The sequence below is a fragment of the Lissotriton vulgaris genome, chromosome 7 (assembly GCF_964263255.1).
Source record: "Lissotriton vulgaris chromosome 7, aLisVul1.2, whole genome shotgun sequence".
In the NCBI taxonomy this organism is placed as follows: Eukaryota; Metazoa; Chordata; class Amphibia; order Caudata; family Salamandridae; genus Lissotriton; species Lissotriton vulgaris.
The window spans coordinates 225202014-225226522 of record NC_141695.1 but is presented as its reverse complement, the minus strand read 5'-3'; the positions used below and the strand labels follow the sequence as shown (position 1 = coordinate 225226522).

General features: G+C 43.0%; 1 protein-coding gene across 1 annotated transcript in view; it reads right to left on the bottom strand.

Annotated features, from left to right (window-relative positions):
* LOC147701262 (IgGFc-binding protein-like) overlaps window positions 1–24509 on the bottom strand; it is a 402161-nt gene that overhangs the window by 292176 nt on the left and 85476 nt on the right. Inside the window, exon 2 of the mRNA XM_086929328.1 lies at window positions 17194–18423. Within this exon, the coding sequence (XP_086785454.1) occupies window positions 17194–18423 (1230 nt within the window). The remainder of the gene's footprint in view (window positions 1–17193; window positions 18424–24509) is intronic.

The following is a 24509-nucleotide window of genomic DNA, read 5'->3' as shown; positions in this document are numbered from 1 at the left end:
GCAACTATCTAAACAAAAAAACAAATATAAAATCTCCCCAATGTCCAATAAATGCTCACTCCTAAAACTGATTTAACACACTTAGGGCTAGATGTAGGTAAATTAGATTTACCGATTCTAAAATACCGAATCGGTAAAATTCGGTATTTTAGAATCGGTAAATCTGATGTAGGTAATAATTCGGTATTTTTTACCGAATCGTTAAGATTCGGTATTTACCGATTCGGTAAATACCGAATCGGTATTTGCTATTGAATCCTATGGGCAATGAAGCCCATAGGATTCAATAGCAAATACCGATTCAGTATTTACCGAATCGGTAAAAATACCGATTTGCCAAGGGGGACAGGGTGTCACTTTGACACCCTGTTACACCCCTATTTCTGGCTTGTGTGCCATGTGACACACATACATGCCCTTAGGGCATGTATGTGTGCCACATGGCGCAGGTGTACATGCACAGATGTGCATGTACACAAGAATTCGTTATTTACCATGCAATTGTATTACATGGTAAATAACGCATTCTAAAGGCCCTGTAGCACTGTTAGTAGTGCTACCTACATAGGAAAATACAGATTCGGTAATTTTACCGATCGGTAAATTTACAGAATCGGAAAAATTTACTGATTCTGTAATTTTACAGAATCTGTTATTTTACCTATTCTGTAAAATCACCGATTCGGTAAAATTACCGAATCTGTAGGATTTTCAATGCCCTACATACCAATGTCAAAATACCGGTCGGAAACGGCCGAAAATCGGTATTTTCGGCCGTTTCCGACCGGTATTTTGACACCTACGTCTGGCCCTTGATATTTATCTTACTACTCTAATGACACAATAATATTCCCTTTAGGAAGAACTTGCTTATTTGATTTCAAAATTTGGCAACATTATAAACATGATTTCCGATGATTTAGTCTTTCTCAGTCTCAACCTAATGCTGCTTCTCTCACTCACATTGTTGAATTTGTACAAGCTTCTTAACAACATATTCCAAGTTCCCCCCTTGGCCCAGAGCTAGTTTGTATTCTACCACCCTAAAACTATTGTACAGCTACCTATATCTGATATTCTAAATTCATTCTTTGACTCAATGAATGCACCCTCCTTATAAGCAGGGCACTGTAATCAATTTGCTGAAAAAGGCAAATGTAGAACCCTCTAGTTTAGCAATCAGTTGATTACTCTTGCGGTAGCGAAAATATTACAACTTTGTGTCTCCAAGCAGCAATGCACCTTTCAGATTCCTGGTGCCCAAGCCAACACTCATTGTGGTTCTTGTCTTAAATAACCACAGAGCATGTCATTGTGGCTGCTGGACATGTTTTGTGCATGGCATTATACATCATCAGTGTAAATGCCTCGATTCTAGAAGAGCTGTCAGAGGCGTCTGATACCTTTGGTCACGCTTGGCTACTTAAAATTCAGAAATCTGGTATTGGTGGCACTCAAGAAGTATTGTTCTTCTCAATTCGGAAGAAAACAAAGTATTAATTAGGGCCCTTTTTCATCTTCTCTCACTAAAATTCCTTTCTGAATCTGCACCACATCAATGTACACAGCCTCTTGCAACTCTCACCCAACAGCATGGCCTCAAATTCTACTCAGACTATATCATTACATCATCACACAGAATTTGTTCAGGATGTTTCTCAGACAACAATTGTATAGAATGCTGTTGTTTCCAGGTCTGGGTGCAGATGGGCTGAACCTTAATACAGAGTCAAATTACATTGTGGGAACTAGCTGGTTTGTAGGCCTATGGTGCACCTCATTTTGGCCATCTGTCCTTCCCTCTTGTGCACAGCCTTCATCAAAGGTCAAAGCTCTGATTCTACTGACTAGATTTTTGTCATTTCGGTCTTGTAATATTTATTAAAATACGTTTTATGGATTCAGAGAGGCTGGAAGAATACCTTAGCCCACTTCCAAGGGTCCAAGACTATGGTGGCACCACTTGGCAGGGTAGACTCACAGATGGCCCAGGCAGCAGGCCAAAACAGCAGTAGCAGCAGTTCTATAAGAACAGAAGTCCACCAGAGAAGCAGTCATTGTTGCAGCACAGCAGTCTTTCATCCTAGTAGAGTATCCACAGGTCCAGAAGTGTACTGAAGTGATGGTGTTGGAGGTCTAGTATTTATAACCAGTTTTGCCTGTGAAGTGCGGAGAAGCTTCTAGAGGAATGCCTTTGAAGAACACAGGTACCCTGCTTTCATGGCACTGGCCCCATACTAACTACATGGGGTAGGCAGCCCTTTGTGTGGAGACATGACACAGCCTATTGAAGTGTAAGTGGGGCATCCAGTTACACCTCAGATCCCCATTGTGTGGGGCTGTCAAGGAGGATAACGCAAAGACCAACTGTCACCCATACCTAGTCACGTGACCTTGAGTCTGCAGGTACCAAATGGTTAACGCAAACAAATGCCATCTTTCTATAGAATGCACATGCTGACCCCACCGATTCGGGATTACGAGCGGCACTCAAAGGCGTGCCCGAGTGCCTACATCTACGAGCTACTAAGGAGTGACAATCTAGGAAATAAGTATCTGACAGGAAGTTTAAAAGTCAGAAGTGTATGGGTGCAATTGGACTGTTTGTTGAGCGTCGGCTAAAACCTAGCCAGGCTTTCTTGATTTAAGCTTTGGGTCCTGATGAGAACTCCCTACCAAGTAGGAGTTTGAAACGCATAGATCAGTGTTAGTTGAGCCATAGGATTTTCAAATTAACAACATTGCTCCAAACTTATGGAAATTAGACAAATTCAAATGTCTATGTAATTAATATTCAATTGTAAACATGGTGTGTTAGTGGTGTATGTAGATGTCAAGTGGCTGAATGTTTGATTTGTTGAGCGACTGTGAGTAATGAATGATTGTGAATATGTATAATTCAATGTTTTATCAAAATGTTGTTATTTTTGTATTGTAGATGTTGAAAATGTAAATTTGGTGAAATGTAACCAACAAATGTATTCAAAGTAAAAATAAAACAAGTGATTAACTCAAAGTGATGTGCAAGTCTCACATCCACATTGAGTTTAATTCAAATGTGTAGTTGAAAAAGAAGGATTGAAAAGAACAGTATTGGCAATTGTTCAGTTTTCTATCTTTCTAAAAGTGTCATTTTTAGAATTGTACTTTTAAATTTGATTTAAAATTACAATTCCAGAGATACCAAACATTAACTAGGTATGTTATTTTTTGTTATGTTATTTTATTATTACATAGCGCAAATCACCACTTGTCTCTAAGCGCTTCTAGAGAAAGAAGGTCTAGTGGCAGCGGAGGCGGTACTTAAACCGATGTCAGTGTCTCTCTAAACAGGTACCTATTCCCATTTGAAACTTATGATTAAAAAATTTAACTGTAATAAGGTAACTCCGAAGTTGGTCTATGAGAGAGGTAGGCCTTGCAGCAGTGAAAAAAAATGTGTCATGTAGATCTCAAAAGTACATTTCAGATTTTAAATACTTTGTCCAGGGCCTAATCTAGGGTTGACTTATATGCATTTAAAAAGAAGGTTTTGATCTGGCAAAAAGTTTATTTTGCAAGGTCGAAATTTTAGCTCTAAAACTGCACACCAACGGGCTGAAATGGCAGATGTGAGATATATTTAAACTGCTACTTAAGTGAGTGGCAAAATCAGTGCTGCAGGCTCACTAGAAACATTTAATTTACAGGCCCTGGGCACCTGTAGTGACACTTTATTTGGGACTTACAAGTATATGCAAATAGGTGATAAGGAAATATAACATGCTCTAGGGAGTGAGCATAATCGCATTAGCAATGGTTAGCAGAGTACTAAGGCCAGAAAAAATGATGTCAATTAAACAGGAGGCCTGAAGGCAAAATTTTAAGAGGAAACTTGGCCAAGGATGCCAGGACTAACAGCTATCTCCACAGTAGCTCTGAAAACATAGCTTCAGGACTATACAGTGCAGCCTGACTGATGCAGTGTTAAGCTTGCAGTGAGAACTTGCAAAGGACCTATTTTTATACGCAAATATTGCATTTTGAATAATACTAAGTCACCAGTGTATATGCTCTGTAGCCCATGGCATTTATATTTGGGACATGTAGAAAATTTATTTCATCATGTTCCTACAGTGATAAGGCCCCAGTAGCTATTTTTATTCTGGCAGATTCGCTGTCTCATGTAGAAAACTAGAGTGCAGATTCAAATAGCAATACAATATTTCGGGAACAAGTTCACCCAAACAAAAAGTTAAAAAATCTCTATTTTTAATAGTTATTAAATGTCCAATTCAAAGATGAAGTCAAACGTATAAAATCAATTTTTTTAAAGTTACCTTTTCCCTGCCTGAGACTTCAGGAAGTTAAATAGCATCAGACACTGGCAATTGGTCAGTCTGTACATGGGTTGAATGAGGTGGGACTGGGGAGTGAACTTATTACAGGAGCTATACAATAGGTCATTCTATTGACAGGTTGACCTGAATGGGCAGGGATAGCTCCTCTGACCTCAGCAGAATATTAAGGGTAGTGGCTATGGGCATCCTGTTGGCACAACAGTGTCCAATCCTGCCTGACAGGTCTGTCTGAGCCACATATAAAACATTTGTGCACGTGAAAGGGGTGAAACAGGACCTGATACAAAAATTGTGTATCTTCAATTTTGTCACCTAGGGGCTCTGCTTTATTTTATCATCCGTCTGGTCTCCTGCTTTTATGTGGGTCCAGGGCCTCTTTCAAACTGGACTATATTGTTAAATGTTGAATGTCCCCAGGATTTCCATTGTGTACTCTCATGTACACTCTCAGAGCCCATCTTTAGTGGTTCTGATGATCTCAGCCCTCCTGAGATTGCCGTGAAACAAGTCATTTTGGGCCTGTTTGCAGTAAGGCCAATACAAACTAGAAAAGGTTGATAGGGTTTACCAGACCTGGGAATATTTACTGCATTGGGCACATGGAGACTAGGAGTGTCTTAGGTTGTCCCCTTCAAAAGATGGTGAACCCTTCTCTGAGGAGACACCTGCTTCTCAAAGACTACAGCAGGGCCAGACCCCTGGGGGTACCACCAGTCGTGGAATCAGCGTTCTAGTAACTTACATGATTCAAGCCACTGCGGTCATAACCCCCAGCTGCACAGACGTTAGCTTCTTTGACCCTGAGGTGGTGAACAAGAGAAAGCAACAGCCAACAGATGAGGTAGTAGTGATGTCCTGAGAAGGGGAGCTGGCGGCCCTGAATGACCACGGTGGGAACAGTGGGGCACTTGCAGAGTATCCTGAGAGTCAGGAGCTGTTGGCAGGAGATTACTGGCGTGTAGAGTGGAGGCATGGCGAGGCACGAGAGACAGCGGATGCCAACACAACAGGAAGAAAGGTGTGGAAAGAGACTGCCACGTCTTAATGGAGAGCCCTGGCCTCAGGCAAGTGACCTCAAAGGGGGAAGAGAGAATGTCATGGTGGGCAGTTACTCAGGAGTCAATACTTGGGTTCTAAACAGATCCTCTCCCTCACAGTATTGCTTCCTTTCTCACCGGCACAACTCGTCTATAGAAACTACATCCTTATGTCATGAATAGTTTTTTCGGGCACTGAATTTTCAAGTATAAAATACTCATCTGACACTAAGCAGAGGGGTAGAGAGGGTTTTAGAGAAACAATATAGACCAGATATCTAAGGTCTATGTCTTTTTTTCTCCGAGGGTATCCTCCACCTATAAATCCAGAAGAGAGAGAGAAGAATTTAGTTGAGAAAAAGAGGAGATTTACCAGAATCACCAGAATTCTGCCCTGTTGGCATATTACCAAACATTATATCCATACAAAGAGTTATAGCATCTAGAGTTGTGTCCAATCCATGTTCCTGTTGCACCTTCAAAGCTGGATCTTCATCCAATCTTCCTCTGAATACCAGCTGGACTTGTGGAAGATCAGAAGAGGATGGCACCTGCTGTCACTAACTTTAGAGGAGCTCTGACAGACTGGACCTGCTCCCTCACACAGTGTGGAAATCGAAAATAATTGCTGTATGCATGAGCTGAAGCCATCTTGTTTGCAGCATTAATTTTGTTCGCCTTGTGATTCTGCCGTCTTTTCTATGCTGCTTGAGCCATCAACCTTAGTTAACTCCTTCTGTACTGAGCCAGAGCAATGTATGAGCTCAGAATAGCCTGTAATTGCTAGAATGCACCTGTTTGAGAATGTAACTGTCTATCATATCCTACTGATGTAAGCAGTTCTGATTCCGCTCCCACTTTGCTGACTAAGTGATATTCATATGCCCATGTTTGTCAGTATCCATTCCTGTGTAGGCCTTTACCTTCTATTAGTAGCTACATGCTTACCAGTGCACAAAACTCTGTATAAAAGCACCATGGTCTGTGTGTTCAAGCCACTACCTCCCGGAACACTTGAGGGTGTTGTATGGACGTGGTCTCACTGATGAGTGAGTAAACTTGTTATTTTTAATTCCAGCTTCGGTGCCAATATCATTCTTTGTTAGTCGAAGGACCCGTGGACAAACTTAAGGGTAAACCCTGCACCGCTGTGCCCCCTGAAAAGGAGTATGGCACCTGACTCCTGGGGCTCATCGGAGATGCGGCCGTCCGAAGGAGTGGTCTTTACGGAGTAATGGAATCTTACTGAGGTGACATCCTGCACGAGGATACCCTTTGTCGTTGCAGACAGAAGTGCTTTTCCAGTATTCCCGAATTGACGCTCCAGGTGGTGGCTGGTCCAGACTGAGATGTTCTTTGGTGCAAGTCTTGCAGTGACCATTAGGTCAACCAAGAGATTGGCAGTTGGAGTTTGGAGACTTTTGTTTGGTAAGGTCGCTGAAGCAACACTCTTGTTTTTGGATTTCCTTGGCCAAGATTCTGATTTTGTTTGTTTGTTTATTGAAATACATAAGGTCAGGTAATGTGGAGATTTTTCTCAACTTTGATATATCTTGGATAAGTTATATTTTACTTCAATTTGGTAGCATGCATGCTCCTAGCACACTTTGTAGGTTGTGTTGCTGTCTTGGTTGTACCAAAATGGATTTAGAATGTAGTCATCCGGCTTTCCTAGAGGGGACACCTATTAGGTATGTGTATATTAAAAAGGGTCTTCCATAATGTACAGTACACTGTGGAACAAATATACAAAAAAGGATCCTGATCTACAATGGCCAGTAAATGGGTCATTTGATTTTAAAAAGATTCAGTATGTTGAGCAGTGTCTGTTCAAATGAAAGTCGACAAGATATGTTTGATTGTGTACGAATGTGAAAGAAAGAAGTACATGAGAGAGTGAGAAAAGAAGAAGCTAAAGCAGAAAAAGAACAGAGAAAAACAATGTATAAAAAACCATTACAATTGAAAAATAAGGATATGAAGGAAATAAAAGAAAATGAAGATAGGGAGCATCGTTTAGAGGGATCTGGCCAGTACCTACTAGGTGCCCCATGTATCTCATACTTAATAGACCTCAGGATGATTTCAACCTGTTAGATAGACCACCACCCCTGTATTAATTCCCTGGTGCCCCTGAGAATGAAGTTTCTGATGAAGAGCATTTATCTTCAGAAGAAAAAGATGAAGATAAACAAGAGGGGCAGAAGACTCGTTCTACTTTAACTACTGAATGCAAGGCTACTCTTCGATCCGCTGCTCGTAAATCAGCTTGTGGGAGTGCCTCCAATCTAGAACTCATAGCAATGGTTCAGCAGTGGATAGCTTTAGAGAAGTTACATTTCGTAGAGATGTTTACTTGGGAAGTAATACTCAGTTTTAGACACCATTCTGATGATTTAGAGCCCTCTGATATAAATTATAATTATAAACAATTAAGTGATGGCACCTTTCTTCCTTCACAGGTGCCTGATCTAATTAGGCGAGTGTTTAAATTGAGCACTGAGATGTCCCATCTGCAAGAGGAGAAAAAAAGCAGCTGGTAAAACTACAACTGAACAAACAGTTCAGACCCCGGAGTGACAAGAGGGAGCTACGGGGACGGATATTAGTGATATTGAAGTTACTATGAAACCCATGCATGAGGCAGCACCTCTGTATGTTCGCCCAAAGGGAACGGGATGAATGATGGTAAAGTTTCAGATGATCCAAAGGATATTTTATGAAGAAGTGGAAGGAGCTATTAGCTCCTGTACTATGACTCTGCCAGATATTGACATGTTTTTTGGACTTATTTTTCCCACTGATATGTGGATATCAATTCGAAAGGTAGGTGATGATGTAGCCTATGGTGATACTTGGGTGCATTTAGAGCAAATAGATGCAGATAGAGAGCCTGCGCAAAAACCACAACAGGAGAGATTAGATCTTCCCAAATCTATTGTGATTAAATTGAAAACTCTTATACCGCCTAAGAAAATAGATTGGACTACATTAGCGTTTTTTGAAACAGAAAGCGGATGAGTCAGTTTCTGATTTCTTTGCACGATTTGAAGAGAAATTCCATGATTTTAGTGGGCAGTCATTGACAGATGACACGGGTAAGCATCTGTTTGTCTACTAATTTGTCGCTAACAAGTTGCCAGAAATAGCTAAACGCCTAAAGGCCAGCATGGACCACATCTTCCCCAGTCTCCCTTTTGACTATGGCTCAGTATTATGAGCGACAGGAATTGGAAGCAAAAGGCAGGACAGATAAAAAGGTTATGGATCTAAAAACGAAAGTTATGTTGGCTCAAGTCTATGGTCCTTCATTTAAAGGTGGTGGTTGAGGTGGATTGTGATATATCGCCCTGGTGTACCCCCTTTCCCTCGAGCAAATTTGTCTTCTGATCAGTGTGCTTATTGTAAAGAAATTTGACATTAGCGTGCTGCGTGCCCCCTTTTGTACGATCAGCAGTATCAGCGGGGAAGAGGAAGTATGACAAGCCGCCCAGGGAACACAGGAAATGTGTAATACCAGAATTGAGGCAGTTGAACACAATCCAAATTCTTTTAATACCTTTGATAGACAAAACCAATATCAAATGTCTGATTATTCGGCTGATGGTCCTAAGGATTCTGATTATGCATAGGAATGCTTAGGATGGAGTAAAAAAACGATTGAGATCCTAGTAGATCAGAGGGGTCCCTATGTCGATGCAAACATCTTGGGTTCTAATGATCAGTTTCTGGTTGATGCAGGAGCTACTCGTAGTGCTCTGTCTAATCAATTCGTTGCTATGGCACCCCTGTCTGGCACATTTGATGGGACAACTACACTTAGCCCACTGTCACAGCCACTTGCATTTAGTCTTGATAAATTCACTGCAACATTTCCATTTCTGCTTTCCCCCTCACACGCCGGATAACATTGTGGGTATCGATATGCTTAAACATTTTTGTGCTACAATAAGTTGTTTCCCAGAGTGTGTGCGTGTTAATTTAAACAATAACTATCAAATGGTTGAGAGGTCTTGTCTTAATAAAGAGGATATTGCTTTGGCTCCGTTACCTAGTAGCTTGTGGGCTACATCAGATACCGATGTGGGACAAATGGTTATCCCACTAGTACATATTCAAGTAAAGGAAGGTGCTTCTCTGCCTCGACTGCCCCAATATAAAATATCTTGGGAAGGCGAAGAAGCATTGATACACATTGTAAAGGATTTGATTAAGGTGGGAGTTGTGGAAGTAGTCCCTTGCAATAACTATAATAGCCCTATTCTTCTATTTTGAAAAAAGACACTGATTGTAAAATTTATAGATTCATCATTGACTTGCGAGAGGTCAACAAGATTGTTGTGCCCCCATATCCGGTAGAATCTGACATCACGACACTTCTTACTATGGCTCCTCCTACTGCAACTACATCAGTGTGATCGATTTGAAAAATGCATTTTTCTCAATACCGATTCATCCTGACAGCCGGTATTTGTTCGGCTTCACTTTGAATAATCGATCATTCAGATTTTGTAGAGCTCCACAAGGGTATACAGAGAGTCCTAGTATTTATAGCCAGGCATTGAAAAGGCAGCTGGATTCTTTACCTGTGCCAAAAGGGGTGGCTCTTATTTAATATGTTGATGACATCTTGTTGGCTGCTGATACCCCATAACAGTGTGAAGAAGGAACACAGGGCCATATTATCAATATATCAATTATTGCTGCTTTTATCGGCAGGAAACTGCCGCTAAAGCGGCGATAATGGGCTTGATAATATGCCCTTGTGAATTCCCATAGAAGCCTAGGTTCTGGTGTTAACCTGGGCTTCTATGGGAATTCACAAGATCATATTGTCAAACCCATTATCGCTGATTTAGTGGCAGTTTCCTGCCCATAAAAGCAGCGATAATGTATCGCCGTTTCTTTATAATATGGCCCATTGTTATTGCAATTATTCTTTGCCTCTCATCATCACAAAGTCTCTCGGAAGGAAATGCAATATTGTAGACAGCAGGTTACCTATTTAGGTCACCTTCTGTCTAAGGAGGGAAGTGCACTTACAATAGATCGCATTTAAGCTATTTTAGACACTCCTGTGCCCTGTATTCAGAAAGATGTGTGTGCACTGATTGGCTTTACTTATTTCTGTAGGCAGTGGATCCCTAGCTTTTCTCAAATTGTTAAACCCTTAATGGCCCTTTTGACCAAAGACACTCCAATGCCCCTCCCATGGACTACTGCATGCCAGCATGCTTTCCAACAGTTGTGTCAAGCTCTTTGTTCTGCACCAGTATTAGGAGCTCCAGACTACAATAAAGCTTTTGTGCTCTATGTACATGAGAGGAACGGCTGTGCTCACTCAGTTTTAACACAGGCACACAGTGATAAGCAGCGTCCTTGTGCATATTTCTCAGCTGTCCTTGATCCAGTCGCCTGTGCGCTGCCTGGGTATTTTCGAGCGATGGCGGTGACAGCTGTGTCTATACGTCAATGTGAGGGAATACTCTTGTCACACAGATTGCTTGTGCTAGTACCCCATTCAGTTGAGGCTCTTTTAAATCAAACGAAAACACAACATTTGACTAGTGCCCGCTTGACAGGATATGAATTGACACTTATGGCTCCTCATATCACACTGAAAAGATGCTCGACTCTGAATCCTGCTACATTATTGCCATTTCCAGCCACTCAGTCTCAGTCACAAGAGTTACATGATTGTATATCCCTTACTGAAGAACAAACAAAGGGTCGTGTTGACCTACAAGATTCGCCCCTTTCTAGTGTTGATGGGGAACTGTGGGTTGATGAAGCTGCCTGATGGCATGACTTCTGCTGCCTATGCAATCACAACACTTCAGACAATAGTTGAGACAGCTTGTATCCCACAGAAGTCAGCTCAAGCAGCTAAGTTTATACCACTGACAAGAGCATGTGAGCTTAGTACAGATCTACTCGTTAACATCTACACCAATACCCGATATGCTTTTGGAGTGACTTATGATTTTGGGCAACTCTGGAAGGAAAGAGGCTTTCTTACTTCACATGGGACGCAAGTAGTGCATGGGAAATTAGTACACAACCTCCTTACTGCCTTGTCATATCCTAAGAAAGTGCCAATTGTTAAGTGTAGCGCACACAAGAAAGTGACTGATAAAATAGGAAAAGGCAATGCTTTTGCGGATCACACAGCTCGTGAGACTGCAATGCAGTGAAGGACTACACCCATGTATGTAGTAAGGTCACAGGCTGAGCATTGGCATCATGCCAGGTAAGAGGTGCTGGATATGCAACGATCTGCTTCTGTTGAGGAATTACCAAATGGTCTAAGGAAGGAACATTGGATGATGAGGGCTGTTGGAGGAATAAAGAAATGACAAAATGGAAGTTACCCACAGTCTGTTTACATCCTATGACTCACATGGCACATGGGCTGGCACATGTTGGAGCTTCCTCAATGGCAAAGCTACTCCTGCAAGTTTGGGATCATCCAGAAATTGCCGGTACAGCTAAAAAGATAGTCCAGTCTTGTCTGATCTGTCTCCAATATAATCCTTGAAAGGGAACACAAACTCCAGCAGGAGGGTTTGCCATACCTATGGCACCTTTTGAGGTCCTGCAAATGGATTACATACAGTTTGAGTGTTGTAATAACCCAAAGTATGTCTTGGTAGTGGTTTGCGCCTTTGGTAAATGGGTGGAGGCATATGCTACAAAAGATAATACAGCTCTTAGTACAGCACAGGTGCTCTGAAAGGAGTTTTTCCCCAGATTCGGCATTTATCGAGTCTTGTGGAGTGACAACAGACACCATTTCATTGGGCAAGTTGTTGATTACCTCATGAAAGGGTTAGGAATTAAACATAAGTTTCATGCTGCTTTTCACCCACAATTTTTAACCCTCAAACTAAAATTGGCCAAAATACAGGCTTTCACTTCTTTGAAATGGCCTGATGCACTACCTGCTATCTATTGGATTGGTACCAAATACACGATCTGGCCTCACACCATATGAGGTGGTTTTTCGAAGGCCAATGAATATTTGGGGGATTCCTAAGCCACACCCTATACTTGATGTACTGTATGTATTGATGAACTACTATTTGTCTCAGTTGACTGACAGTTTGTCTTCTATTTATCAACAGGTTTGAGAGACTCTTCCAAACAGTTCGCAGGGTGAGGGCCATAATCTACGGCCTGGGCAATTTGTTCGAACAAATTTCTTACAGCGACCAGCTCCTTGGAGCCTCGTTGGCGTGGCCCTGAGCAGGTGCTTTTGGCTACCAGGACTGCAGTTCGAGTGACTAACCAGAAGAACTGGGTCCACGCAACCAATTGTCGGAAGGTGTTGCAGGACCTAGTGAGCCCAGCTGTGTTGGCAGCTCATCGCAACATCGTGGACACAGAGAAAGGCCAAGCCACGTCACCTGAAGGACCTGAGGTAGTCTTCCTGGACCACACGATCCCTGGTACATCTCGAGATCAGCTGTGACCCTGGAAGAGAGACACTTTGTTGCTGAAAAAGACTGTTTGAGCCACTATCCTGGGTAGTGAAAGACTGAGTTACAAAGGGGGATACTCTTTTAGTGGCTACTAGTCTCAACCTCAGCGCAGAAACCAATGCTTGCCCAGGACCTGAGGGCACCATCTGGTCCATTGTTCAACGGCAAGATGAACATGCCTGTGGAGAAGAAATCAACTACTGAAAGAATCTATGATCGAAAGAGTGTGTTCATTTTTGGACTCGCTTTAATTATTGTTCTGATTGCTACAATACCATGGGTTGTAGAGGGAATAGCTCCTGCTTGAAAACTACTGACTGCTACTACTCCTGTCCCCATTGAGCACCAATATTTTACTCTCCCTTATCATGAGCAGAAGCACAGAATGGAATGTCCTGTCTCAGCAATACGTTCATTCAAATGTTGCATCACGCCCATAATGCTATGAACATTACCAACTGTTGGGTGTGTGGAATGATGCCAGCTCATCAGAAAAGGGAGGAACGCCTTTCATTCCTCTGCTGTTTTCACACAATGGTTCCTGCAGAGCTTGGTTTGCACTGTTGTGGGCTTCTCATATTGGTACTATTACCAACTTTAATGGAGAAATACTTAACGCTCAGTTAAATAGAGTCTGTTATTCTGATGAGGAAGGAGATCCCCAAGCTAAAGGAACTGTATGGGAAATGGAGGAGTATCACCGAGGAAATTCCTCCACGCGCAATGCTTTCATTAATACTCGAACTGTCAAGGGTAATGGGCCTCCTGTTATAGCTGTTACTAGAGCTCGAGCAGACCTTTGTGTGAGCAGTATTGGCAGTATCCCTGTGGGAAAAAGTGGCTGTACTACAGTGCTGAAACCACAGTTGATGGACAGAATGCTGAACAATGTCATACATTCACCCCAGTACAGAGATCTGGGCCTAAATCCATCGTTTTTTTGCACTCCACACCACCCCAGTTCAGACATGGCCATATGCAAAGCAGTCTGACCCTGTGACTCATGGGAACAGTCCAGCCCGAACTGCCAAGCCATGCCTTCCCTGGAACGGAAACAAGCTTCCGAGGACCGGTTTCTGGCATTCCAGCCGTCTTCAGCCCGGCTTGCTTGAATCCAGTGGTGTGGAGAGCATGGGACTCACGTCTGAGCATACCCATTCCAACTCGGGGTGACAAATGCAAAAACCACAGTTGATGGACAGAATGCAGAACAATGTCATACATTCACCCCAGTACAGAGATCTGGGCCTAAATCCATCGTTTTTTTGCACTCCACACCACCTCAGTTCAGACATGGCCATATGCAAAGCAGTCTGACCCTGTGCCTCATGGGAACAGTCCAGCCCAAACTGCCAAGCCATGCCTTCCCTGGACCGGAAACAAGCTTCCGAGGACCAGTTTCTGGCATTCCAGCCGTCTTCAGCCCGGCTTGCTTGAATCTAGTGGTGTGGAGAGCATGGGACTCACTGGCTTTGGTTTACACCCCCCTGCCTTGGCTCACGTTACCAAGGATTTAAAATTGGTTTGTTTAATTTAATTTCTGTGACACCTAGGAGGTGGTGCCACTATCTTTTGACACGGACACATGTGCACCCTAAATAAAAACTGTTTACAATCAGTCAATTTGCTTATTTTGTAATTTCTGTCTCCTGGGTCTACATAGATTCATCCAATTTACGCCAACTTAGTTGACTAAAGACATGTGCTAAAATGTACTTTAAAAATGTGTTTGCTCTGTCTGCCATGCTCTATGAGACTTCAATTTGAGATGCATCTCTACCTATCTTGCTACTTACACTTCTGTGAAATCACTTGCCAGATTTCATTTTGATCTTGTTGACATGTTTTTCCACCCATTTCACAAAGCCATTTTACCAGAGAATGTGCTCACTATACATAATCATACAGTCATCCGACTAATGTATGACATACACACATCATTTAAGATAAGTGAATGTAGTCTAACAGCCAGAGTTGCTGACTATGGATTTGGAAAACTAGGTTTGAGACCAAGGGTAGGCTCAACATGCTTTGATTCTGTGCCAAGTACCTAATCTCCTCTGCTTGGAATAACATTATTCTGACTTTGTGTAATGTAATCTGGTGATCATGTAAAGAGCTCTAATGTCCCTGGGTCATGTTTGTGCTATATAACACTGCAAAATATATCTGTATTTCAAATTGCACTACAAGGCATTGTTTTAACACAAAAATGGATGAGGCCTTACCCCACGCTTTGCTTCAGAAAGGTTTTTTACATTTGCTAAAATTACTGGTATAAACAGGAACATTTTTCAGAAGCCTTGTGATCTTAGAGAACAAATGCCATAAGCGAGCACCCCACTCTGAAAAGTGTCCCAGCTCCAGAGTTCAGCGTAGGGTACAATCTACCACTTTTATGTCTGATAAACACATATTAAAGAGCATAGTCACTGTTGTGACATTTACAAACAATTGTTGTTAGAGAGAAACACACAACTTTTAAAGATCTTGCGCCAGATGTACAACGATTTTTAGCGTTCGCAAACAGGTTTTAGACCCATTTGCGCTTGCTAAAAACCTTGGGCCCATGTACAAAACCTATTTTGCGACTCGCTAATCAATAAGCAACTCACAAAATATGTTTTGCGACTCGCTATTAGGAAGGGGTGTTCCCTTCCTAAAAGCGACTCATGAGCCATTTATGAATGTTTTGCGACCGCTATTGCGGTCGCAAAACACTCCCAAGGTACCACCTGCTTCCCCTTTGCAAATGCATGCAAAAATATTTTTTTAGGGCAGCCAGTGGTCCCAGGGACCACGTCCTGCCCTTAAAAAATAAAACATAATCATTTCATTTTTTTAAATGCATCCCATATTCCTTTTTTTAAAAAGCTTCTTTATTAACAGCAATCCCAGACATGGTGGTCTGCTGAGCACAGCAGGCCACCATCCCTGGGAGGGCCAGCTATTCCCAATGGGTTCCCAAAATGCGAGTGCCTCGATAAAATTAATGATGCAGGCGTTTTGCGACCCCATTGGGAATCGCAATCGGTCTCTGACACTGTTGTACATAGTAAATTGCGAGTCACAATTTACTTGGGTTGTACATCTGGCCCTATGTTATTTTAGTGATTCACAGCAATCTGACAGCATCTCTACTATTACTTAACAAAACAGCCACCAGCAAGTGCGTTGAAGCTAGATCACTAAGTGGCTTGCAAAGTTTGTCATTCTAAAAACTGGGTCGTGTTTCTCAAAAGTTCGGGAAGCGTAGATATAAAGTTCACTGGGGTAAACTTCTATACACATTTCAAGCCTGCCTCATTGTAAAGATCAGTGTAATGTTTGCAACTGACAAAGAACCATTGCTGAAGATGTGATGGTAAAGGACTCAGGGGCATATTAGCAAGAATCTTGTTAAAATGATCGCCGTTTTAGCGGCAGGAAACTGCAGCTAAAACGACGATAATGGGCTTGCTAATATGCGTTATAGAATTCCAATAGAAGCCCAGGTTAGATGTGCAGGACATCTACCGGGGCTTCTATTGGAATTCTATAACGCATATCAGCAAGCCCATTATCGATGTTTTAGCTGCAGTTTCCTGCCGCTAAAACAGCGATAATTTTAACGAGGTTCTTGCTAATATGCCCCTAAGAGTTGTCCTTCCATGACCCCCAGGAGGTGCTAGTGGGGAGTGATGAGGGTCACTAACAGAGCGCTCTGCCAATTGTGGAGAGCCAGCAGGGTCTGCCAGTGCCCCCTGTGCATCAGTTCATCAATCGTGGAAGGGCTGGGATTGTTTCAGCAAACTTTCCATTATAATGACCCACCAGGTGGGTAACAGAGGCCCCTGCTGTACCTTCGGCCCCAGGGGCTCCAAAACACAGGTGCCCCCAAACACTCAGATGGCTCCCATTGAACCCAAGGCCAGTGAATGTCTGAGAGATTCAGGAGCCCTCGTCGCATTCTGCGGAGGTCCCCCTCATTGTGAGTCCTGACACTATGACTCACACATTGTATGATTCAAAAGTACACCCTAGGGCCTAGGATATATACGTACTGCATCAGTTGTGCTGTCTTTGCTAAACCCATAGATAGATCCCGACACATATATATACTGATGAAATATACACTTTTCTTTTCACTCGGATATGCCTATTATCTCAGGTGTATACTAGCGAACACACTCCGTTATGCGCTCCTTGACACACAGATATTCTCACTGCTTTCCCATATGCACCGTCATGTGCACTTGGATATCCTTGGTTGCTCAGACATACACCAAAGTAGGCCGTCCCTGAGATACCCAGACATGCTTGATAGATAGTGTAAAAACACTCTGCCATACGTACCTGGTGTGCAGACACCCGCCGATCCATACCCGTTCCTTTCCGCCAATCCAAAAGTAAGGAGCTCGAATGGAGACGGGCCCTCGATCAAGTCCACGCTAAATTTTTGGCTAACACGAAAGTAACCCCAAGAATAATCTGTGCCCAACATTGGAAGCCAAACAACACCGCGGAGTGGCGCTTTGTTCAAAGTCATTCCCCTTGTTGCTGACGTGGGGGTCACCAGGATGACGTGGTTCTCAAATTTGTCCAGTCCGTATGTGTAGTAGGACGTGCAGTAGCTGGCGACATCCGGTATGTTTATAAAGAAGGGGTCGTATGAGCTGCCTAGCAATCTAGTCAAGCCGGTGAAGAACAGAATGACCTGGACACCTTCGGTGGCCGTGATGGAGAGAGGACTCAATATTGTTACCTCACGCTTTAGCACCTGACCAGCAACCAGGTCGAACGAGTTTTCAAAGATCCCTGCTCCCACGACCACGCGTGTGTTTTTGTAAGCTGTGATATAGACAAAGTCAGATTTCAGCTGGAAGGGGACTGCGGGCACATGAAAGGTTTTACCCCAGCTGCTGGTGGGCCGCAGCTGCTCATACACATGGTCGCCTCTGCTGTTTTCACTTGCAAGCGAGTGTCCGGTCAGCACACCTGAAGGTTTTGAGGACACGATCCTGGTGCCGGACAGGTCATCCGTGCTCTGGATCTGGACGGCCTCCAGTGGCTTGAGCGTCACTGTCAGGGTGCTTCCGCTCGGGTAGGGCAAGCCCTGGTATGAGACGGCACCTTTCAGGTACATGCTGATGGTGTTGGTTTCTTCGTTGGTGAAGACACAGAACTCTTTCAGGCCTCCTGCTGGTCCATTCGGTGGCGTCACAATATAGTACTCTGTGCCCCAATCTTCAACTGGGTACACCACGGAGGTGTCAGAGGAGAACTGCTTATAGTTGAGTGAAACCACAGAGATGTCTTTGTTTGCCCGGATGGTGGTTACTTTGTCGAATATGCCTGTCCCAAGCATGCCCGCACTGCGTACAACCTGCACGGACAGCAGCGTATTTTCCTTATCCAATGAAAAGTCTTTGCTGTAGGTCGTCTTCTGGACTGTCACAGTGGCCTGTGTCGAGGCAGAGTAGCTCTGGATGAGAACTGATAAGTCTGCATTAGCGGAAGACCCTCTGTCATTCTCCATGAATACAGTGACAAAGTTTCTCCCCAGAGGGCCCGTTGAACAGGGACCTGTAAAACACAAGAACAGAGCCAATCAAGATACAGCCACTGCCAGGGAAATTAACATTGATCTGCAGACAGATGTCTGGCCAAATGCATCATTTAACAGTCACCCTGTGCATTGCCAATTCTCTAAAAACTCATTGCACCCCTGCTAATATCCTGCCATATGATGGCAAAGGTTGGTAATGCCCAGCTGAAACCTGAGTGCCTCTCTCAGCCCTGGTCCTACAACCAATAGCCAAAAGCATACTGCCTTGTAGGCCCAACACAGACATTATAATTAGAAGCTCCAGCAGGACTAGTTCAGTTGGCGGAGGACCAAGACTGGCTGAAAGTCGCCCTCATGACCCGGATACAGTTAGCAGCTATAAGAATGGTAGACCTCACTTCAATGCACACACTCGCTTTCTGCCATTATCATCCGTGTTTGCAGCAAACCAAATACTGGCAATGCCACGTTTCTGACAGGTGCAAAAATGCTACTTAATACATCTAGCCTGCTGTGATTTAGGTGGGGAGAAAAGTTTCCAGTCTTATCAGAGAAGGCAGCGCCGCCATCTTCCACAGGAGGAACCCCAGTGTTCAGTTTCGGTTTTACTCTATTGTAAAGTTTATACAAGCTTTGACAACACCCTTCTGAACACCTGACCCAGAATTATTGCCTTTGCATTGCTTGATCACAGCAGAAATATGTCTGACACGGATGCAGTTGCTGAAAATCAACTCTTTCTAAAACATTTATCCATTAGTTTCTTACAGTTAAAACAAGCCAAAAGGTCTGAAATGCGAGACCTATGAGCACTACCATTCCAAGGCAGGCCCTGCACTTCAGACCTTTTGACATTTCTTTTAGGCTTTGCTGTGCAGCATCAACAATAAGCATTTTTTTTGCTGATGCTGTGCAGCATTGGGAAAAATAGAATTGAAAAATAAGTGATAATGCACGTAAGGAAGCTTCTTCATTTCCATTTCGTAAGCGTGTGCATTCTTAATGACGCCTCCACATACATGATTCACTACATATGTGTGCACATGGACCATTACGGTCAGGAACTGGGACTGATGTGTCATCTTGTACTTGTAATGCATGATGAGTTCTGCCAGATGTACTTTAGAATGTATTTTGGGTTTTGTAGAGAGATGCTCAGTTACGATTCATACCTCTTTAAGTATAGCATTAGGAGTGCTAGAGGTGATATATAATTTACTGGAATTCTGCAGCTATTTGTAAGACTGTTAAGGTTTGATTTCAGTAGTAGAACTGCAGGAGATTACTGAGTTTTAGGTCCAGCCCTGGAACAGATAAGTTACTGCTGTCAAAGTTTGGTTCTGCTGCTGAAATAACAGGATCGTAGTTATCAGAGTTGAATCAATCACTGATGCAGCTAGTAAACCACAGTCTGGGTTTGGGGCTCTAACTATATACTATGATCATGGTTGTGTTCTGAGACATGTTTTACAGTGCTACTTTAGTGGGTGGAAACAAGGAGGGCTGCAGCCCACTAGTAGCATTTAATTTACAGGCCCTGGGTACATGTCGGTCGATAGATATGCTATTGACTTATAAATAAATGAAATGTGTATACCAGTGTTACCATGTTTAAGAAGGGAGAGCCCAAATACTATTCCACTGCTTAGCCAAAGTAAAGTTTGCAGAGTCCTAAAAGCCCACAAAAACGGGTTCAGTAAAAGAAGTCAAAAAACATGGGGGGACCCTGCAGAAAGGGCTTGGCCCAACCAGAAGTATGACCAAGTTCTAACAGAAGTGAACACATACAAACACAAACACCTTAATGGTGCTTTATTATGAAATATCTGAATATATCTCCAAGCACAAGCTCACATCAGACAAAGACAATTCTTGAATGCCTATTGTAGGGAATTGCTAGTGTTGCAGGACAGGGTAAAGAGAACTGTTTGTTTATTCTCTGCACTGTGTGGCCTTTCAAATAAAGGAATAAAATGTACTTTGCCTCAGTAAGTGAAATCTCATTTTAACGTGCACACGTTACAGGACCTGAACTCTTGAATATAATTCCATAAGCAAGTCATAACATTGGCATAGGAGGTTAATTAATGCAATGAAATTGGAATTGATATGCCAATCAGGTAAATTAGAGAATAGAATGATATTTAAAATGTATGCAAAAAGGGTGTTGCATGGGAGCACCCACAGCAACACCAATGGAACGCCCCTTTCACAAAGTTTTCTGCATAAAAGGGGCACATATTTATAAGGCCATGAAAAGCCATGTAAAGTGGATTTAAGTGGCCATATAGATATTCAGTGGCACATTGAGCCACTAGAACGTCAAAATAGTGACATTCCGGGGGCGCAAAAGTGCTGATAGGTCCTCATAAATCAGACCCTATGTACATAAAGATTTACAAAAAGCCTTACTTTGGTGAATTTATGAAAATAACATTGGATCTGGAGGGTTGTAGACAATATGTAATCCTGGAGAATGAATATCCCTATAAGTGGGAGGGTGTTCATCCAGGCACCCCCAAGAAAAAATGTTACATAAAATGAAAATGGATTGTTCCTAAGCTCATATGCCAAATCTCACAGTGTCAGTAAATTAGAAACTTGTAAACAATAAGAAAATCAAAACATTCTAATGAACCCATGTAATTAACTTTCAATACTCCAACTGAAAGCAATAAAAGCTTGCAAAGAAACAGAGTAACAACTTTACCATGATTATGTAAGTAAAGTAATGCAGGACCGCAGAGAAACAAATTCTTCTATAGGGTCAGAAAAAACATCCAACAACTTTACCATGTGCCTGCCAAGTCAAAGGCTACCAAAACAGCTAAAGCCAGAGTAAACGTAAACAGAAGAGTAGAAATAAGCACAGTTGTGAAAAATGGCATGGTACAAATGACATCCTATCAAGCTCATTGTACAAATAACATCCAAGCAAACTAGGTCGATGGAGTGTACTTACCGCCAACATTATGTATCATCCGCCTAATGTAAAAACGGGTGTATCATAGTTTTACCTCGGCGAGGCTACTATATGCCTCCAACGTGGCTAAACTGCTTCGATGGTCCGATGGATTAAAGGCTGTCAAAGAATTGGCGATGTGTTTGCCCAATTTGGATAAGTGGACATTTAGGGGCTAACCCTAGTAGTGAGGGGCAGTAAAAACAAATTAAATGCCCTCTCTCTATGGGAGATGACTTCCATGTTGAAAGGGGCATCATTATTTTCATTTTCAAAAAGAAAATCCCCCTTAGGGATTTTCCTATTGAAAATAAAAAAAATCTGTTTGATCCAGCGCTTCGTCATTTTGATGGAGCCCTGCACAAAAATGCAAAAAGTATTGACAGGAACTGCTGTGACAATGATTCATGGCATTACGTTGGGAAATGACTGCCTGCTTGGCAGTCATTTCACATTTGGTAAGCGAAAGTGCAGACAAGGAGACAAAGGGCCCGATGTAGGTAATCCCAGATTACTGATTCTTAAATACCGAATCATACCGATTCGGTATTTAAGAACTGGCAATCGGGATGTAGGTATATTTACCGAATTATTTACCGAATCGGAATGATTCGGTAATTACCGAATCGGTAAATACCGATTCGGTAATTGCCATTCATTCCTATGTGCCTGGAGGCCCATAGGAATCAATGCCAATTACCAAATCGGTATTTACCGATTCGGTAATTTAAGGAAACATTGAAGGGTGGCAGGGTGTCACTTTGACACCCTGTTGCACCCCTCAATTATGTATAGGTGCACATGTTGCAGACATACATGCCCCAAGGGCAAGTATGTCTGCAACATGGCACCGTTTAAAAAGCAAAAAAAATGTTTTTTAAAGGGTTTTCATTATTTACCACCAACTTCTAGTTGGTGGTAAATTATGAATTCTTACACCCCGGTAGCACTGATTTCAGTGCTACCTACATTCCAAAATACAGATTCGGTATTTTTACCGATTCGGTATGTTACAGAATCGGTAAAATTACCGATTCTGTATTTTGAAATGCCCCTACATATCAATATTCAAATACCGGTCGGAAACGGCCGAAAATCGGTATTTTCGGCCGTTTCCGACCGGTATTTCGATACCTACATCGGGCCCAAAGTGAATTACTCCATCATCCTGACTGCAATACCTTTGTCGGACAAAATATGAATTGATCCCCAAGTCAGAGTTGGGAATCCATTTTATTTCAAGTGTATCCATTTTGTGAGACTCAATAGAAGCAAACCTGTAGAAGGTCCACAGGCAGTCGGCCTGTAAGTGAACTTGAACTGTCTGTCCTTTGGCTGTAACCGCAAGGCCATCAGCAATTAGCAAGTCACAAGTGTACATGACAAGCTGCTGCTATGCTTCTCCTGCTAATTGCATAAGTTAATGACCATATATAGCTAACGCGAAGTGCTAGCAATTCAGTGGACAGGAATTGTGTAAATTCTTCTTTGCTGATGCACTCGATAGTCTCAGCGATCAAGAATGTGGACATTCCATCTGCCGCAATTCTGAATCATGAGGTTATTCTACTGTGATTGGCTGTTCTCTTAATACTTGTGTAACCTTTGTATTCTCTAGTCAGCAACTCATCATGTATGCTGAAGAAATCACCTTTCTGTATCATGATTGGACCTGTATTAATATGCCTTTTGTGGTTTACATGTATTAAATACTCCCAGAAAGTCTTGAAAATTGGATATGATGTGTTAGACCTGGCATCTTTGGCGTGATTACCCCTATCTTTTTGCCTCTGCCTCCTGTATTTTTCGATGCTGTGCTGGATTCGTTTTTGCTGGTTTAGATGCTTTGGACACTCTGCCACTGCTGATCAGTGCCAGAGTGTAAGTGCTCCCTATGTAAATTGTTATTCTGATTGGATATACACGTTTGGCATATTTGTACCACCATGAAGTCCCTAGTAAAGTGCACTGGGTGTGCCAGGGCCGGTGATGACAAATGCTACTAGTGGGCCTGCAGCACTGATTGTGCCACCCACAGGAGTAGCTCTAAAATGGTGTCTCGGGCCTGCCACTGCAGCGCCTACGGGCAGTTTAGAACTGCCATGTCCTCCTGGTCCGCGTCCCCGCTGACCAGGCCTAACCCTTCCCTTTTCGTGCACATCAGTCACCCCTATGGAAGGCCCAAGGTACCCCCCTGGGCAGGGTGCCATGTATGTGAAAGGTAGAGCATGTACTAGTGCAGGTGACATGCTCTGGTAGTGAATTACAGCCATTTTCGTTTTTCACTATTGTAAGGCTATCTTGCTCCATAGGTTAACATGGGGATGCTGGCTACAGTGGTTAACAGCATTTCTTCCCATAGGAACAAGATAGGACATAAGTATCTAGTATCCCTGAACTCAGAATTTAATAATGCATCTTTTAGGAAAGGTGGTTTTTAGATCCTGTGTTTGAGAACAGCACTTTTAGAAAGTTGCTGTTCTCTGGTCTGACCCTTCTGTGTGCCCAGGCCTGTTTGTGTATTGACTGTCTGGTTTGTGAGTGACAGGGGCTGGGGAATTCCCCCGGAGGATGGTTGAGTCAGCACTAGGCTGAATGAATGTAATTGCTACCTGAGTGGTGGGAGGAGCTAGCACCTGGGCTGAATAGGGCTGTGCCTGCCTGCCACAGTGCTGGCTCCACCTCCTGCGGGGTGGCTGAGGACCCTGCCCCTCACTCTGAAAGGAAAGATGCAGCCAGCAAAACAAAGTGCTCAGGATCCACCCAGAAATGGTTCAGACCGGGCTCAGGGCCCACATGCACAGAGAGAACAAAGACTCTATGGGTATAAGTACAGGACCCCTGACAACAGAAAATTAGATCATCCTGGAAATCAAGAAGGAACCTCTGCCAAGGAGAAAGCTGACTCTGAAGAAGGAAGACTGTCCTGCTGTTGCTCTGCTGGACTGACCTGCTGTTGCTTTGCTGCCAAGGAGAGGGGAAGGACTTTGCTGTGAGCTGTGTCCCCTGTCTTGAAGGAATCTCCAAGGGCCTGAGAAGAGCTGGCTCCCTGTTTTCGAAGTCCCAGGAACAAAAGGACTTCACCCCCAGTCTCCCTGAACTCTGCTGAGAGAGTTCTGTCCTTCCTAGAGTGCTTGATCC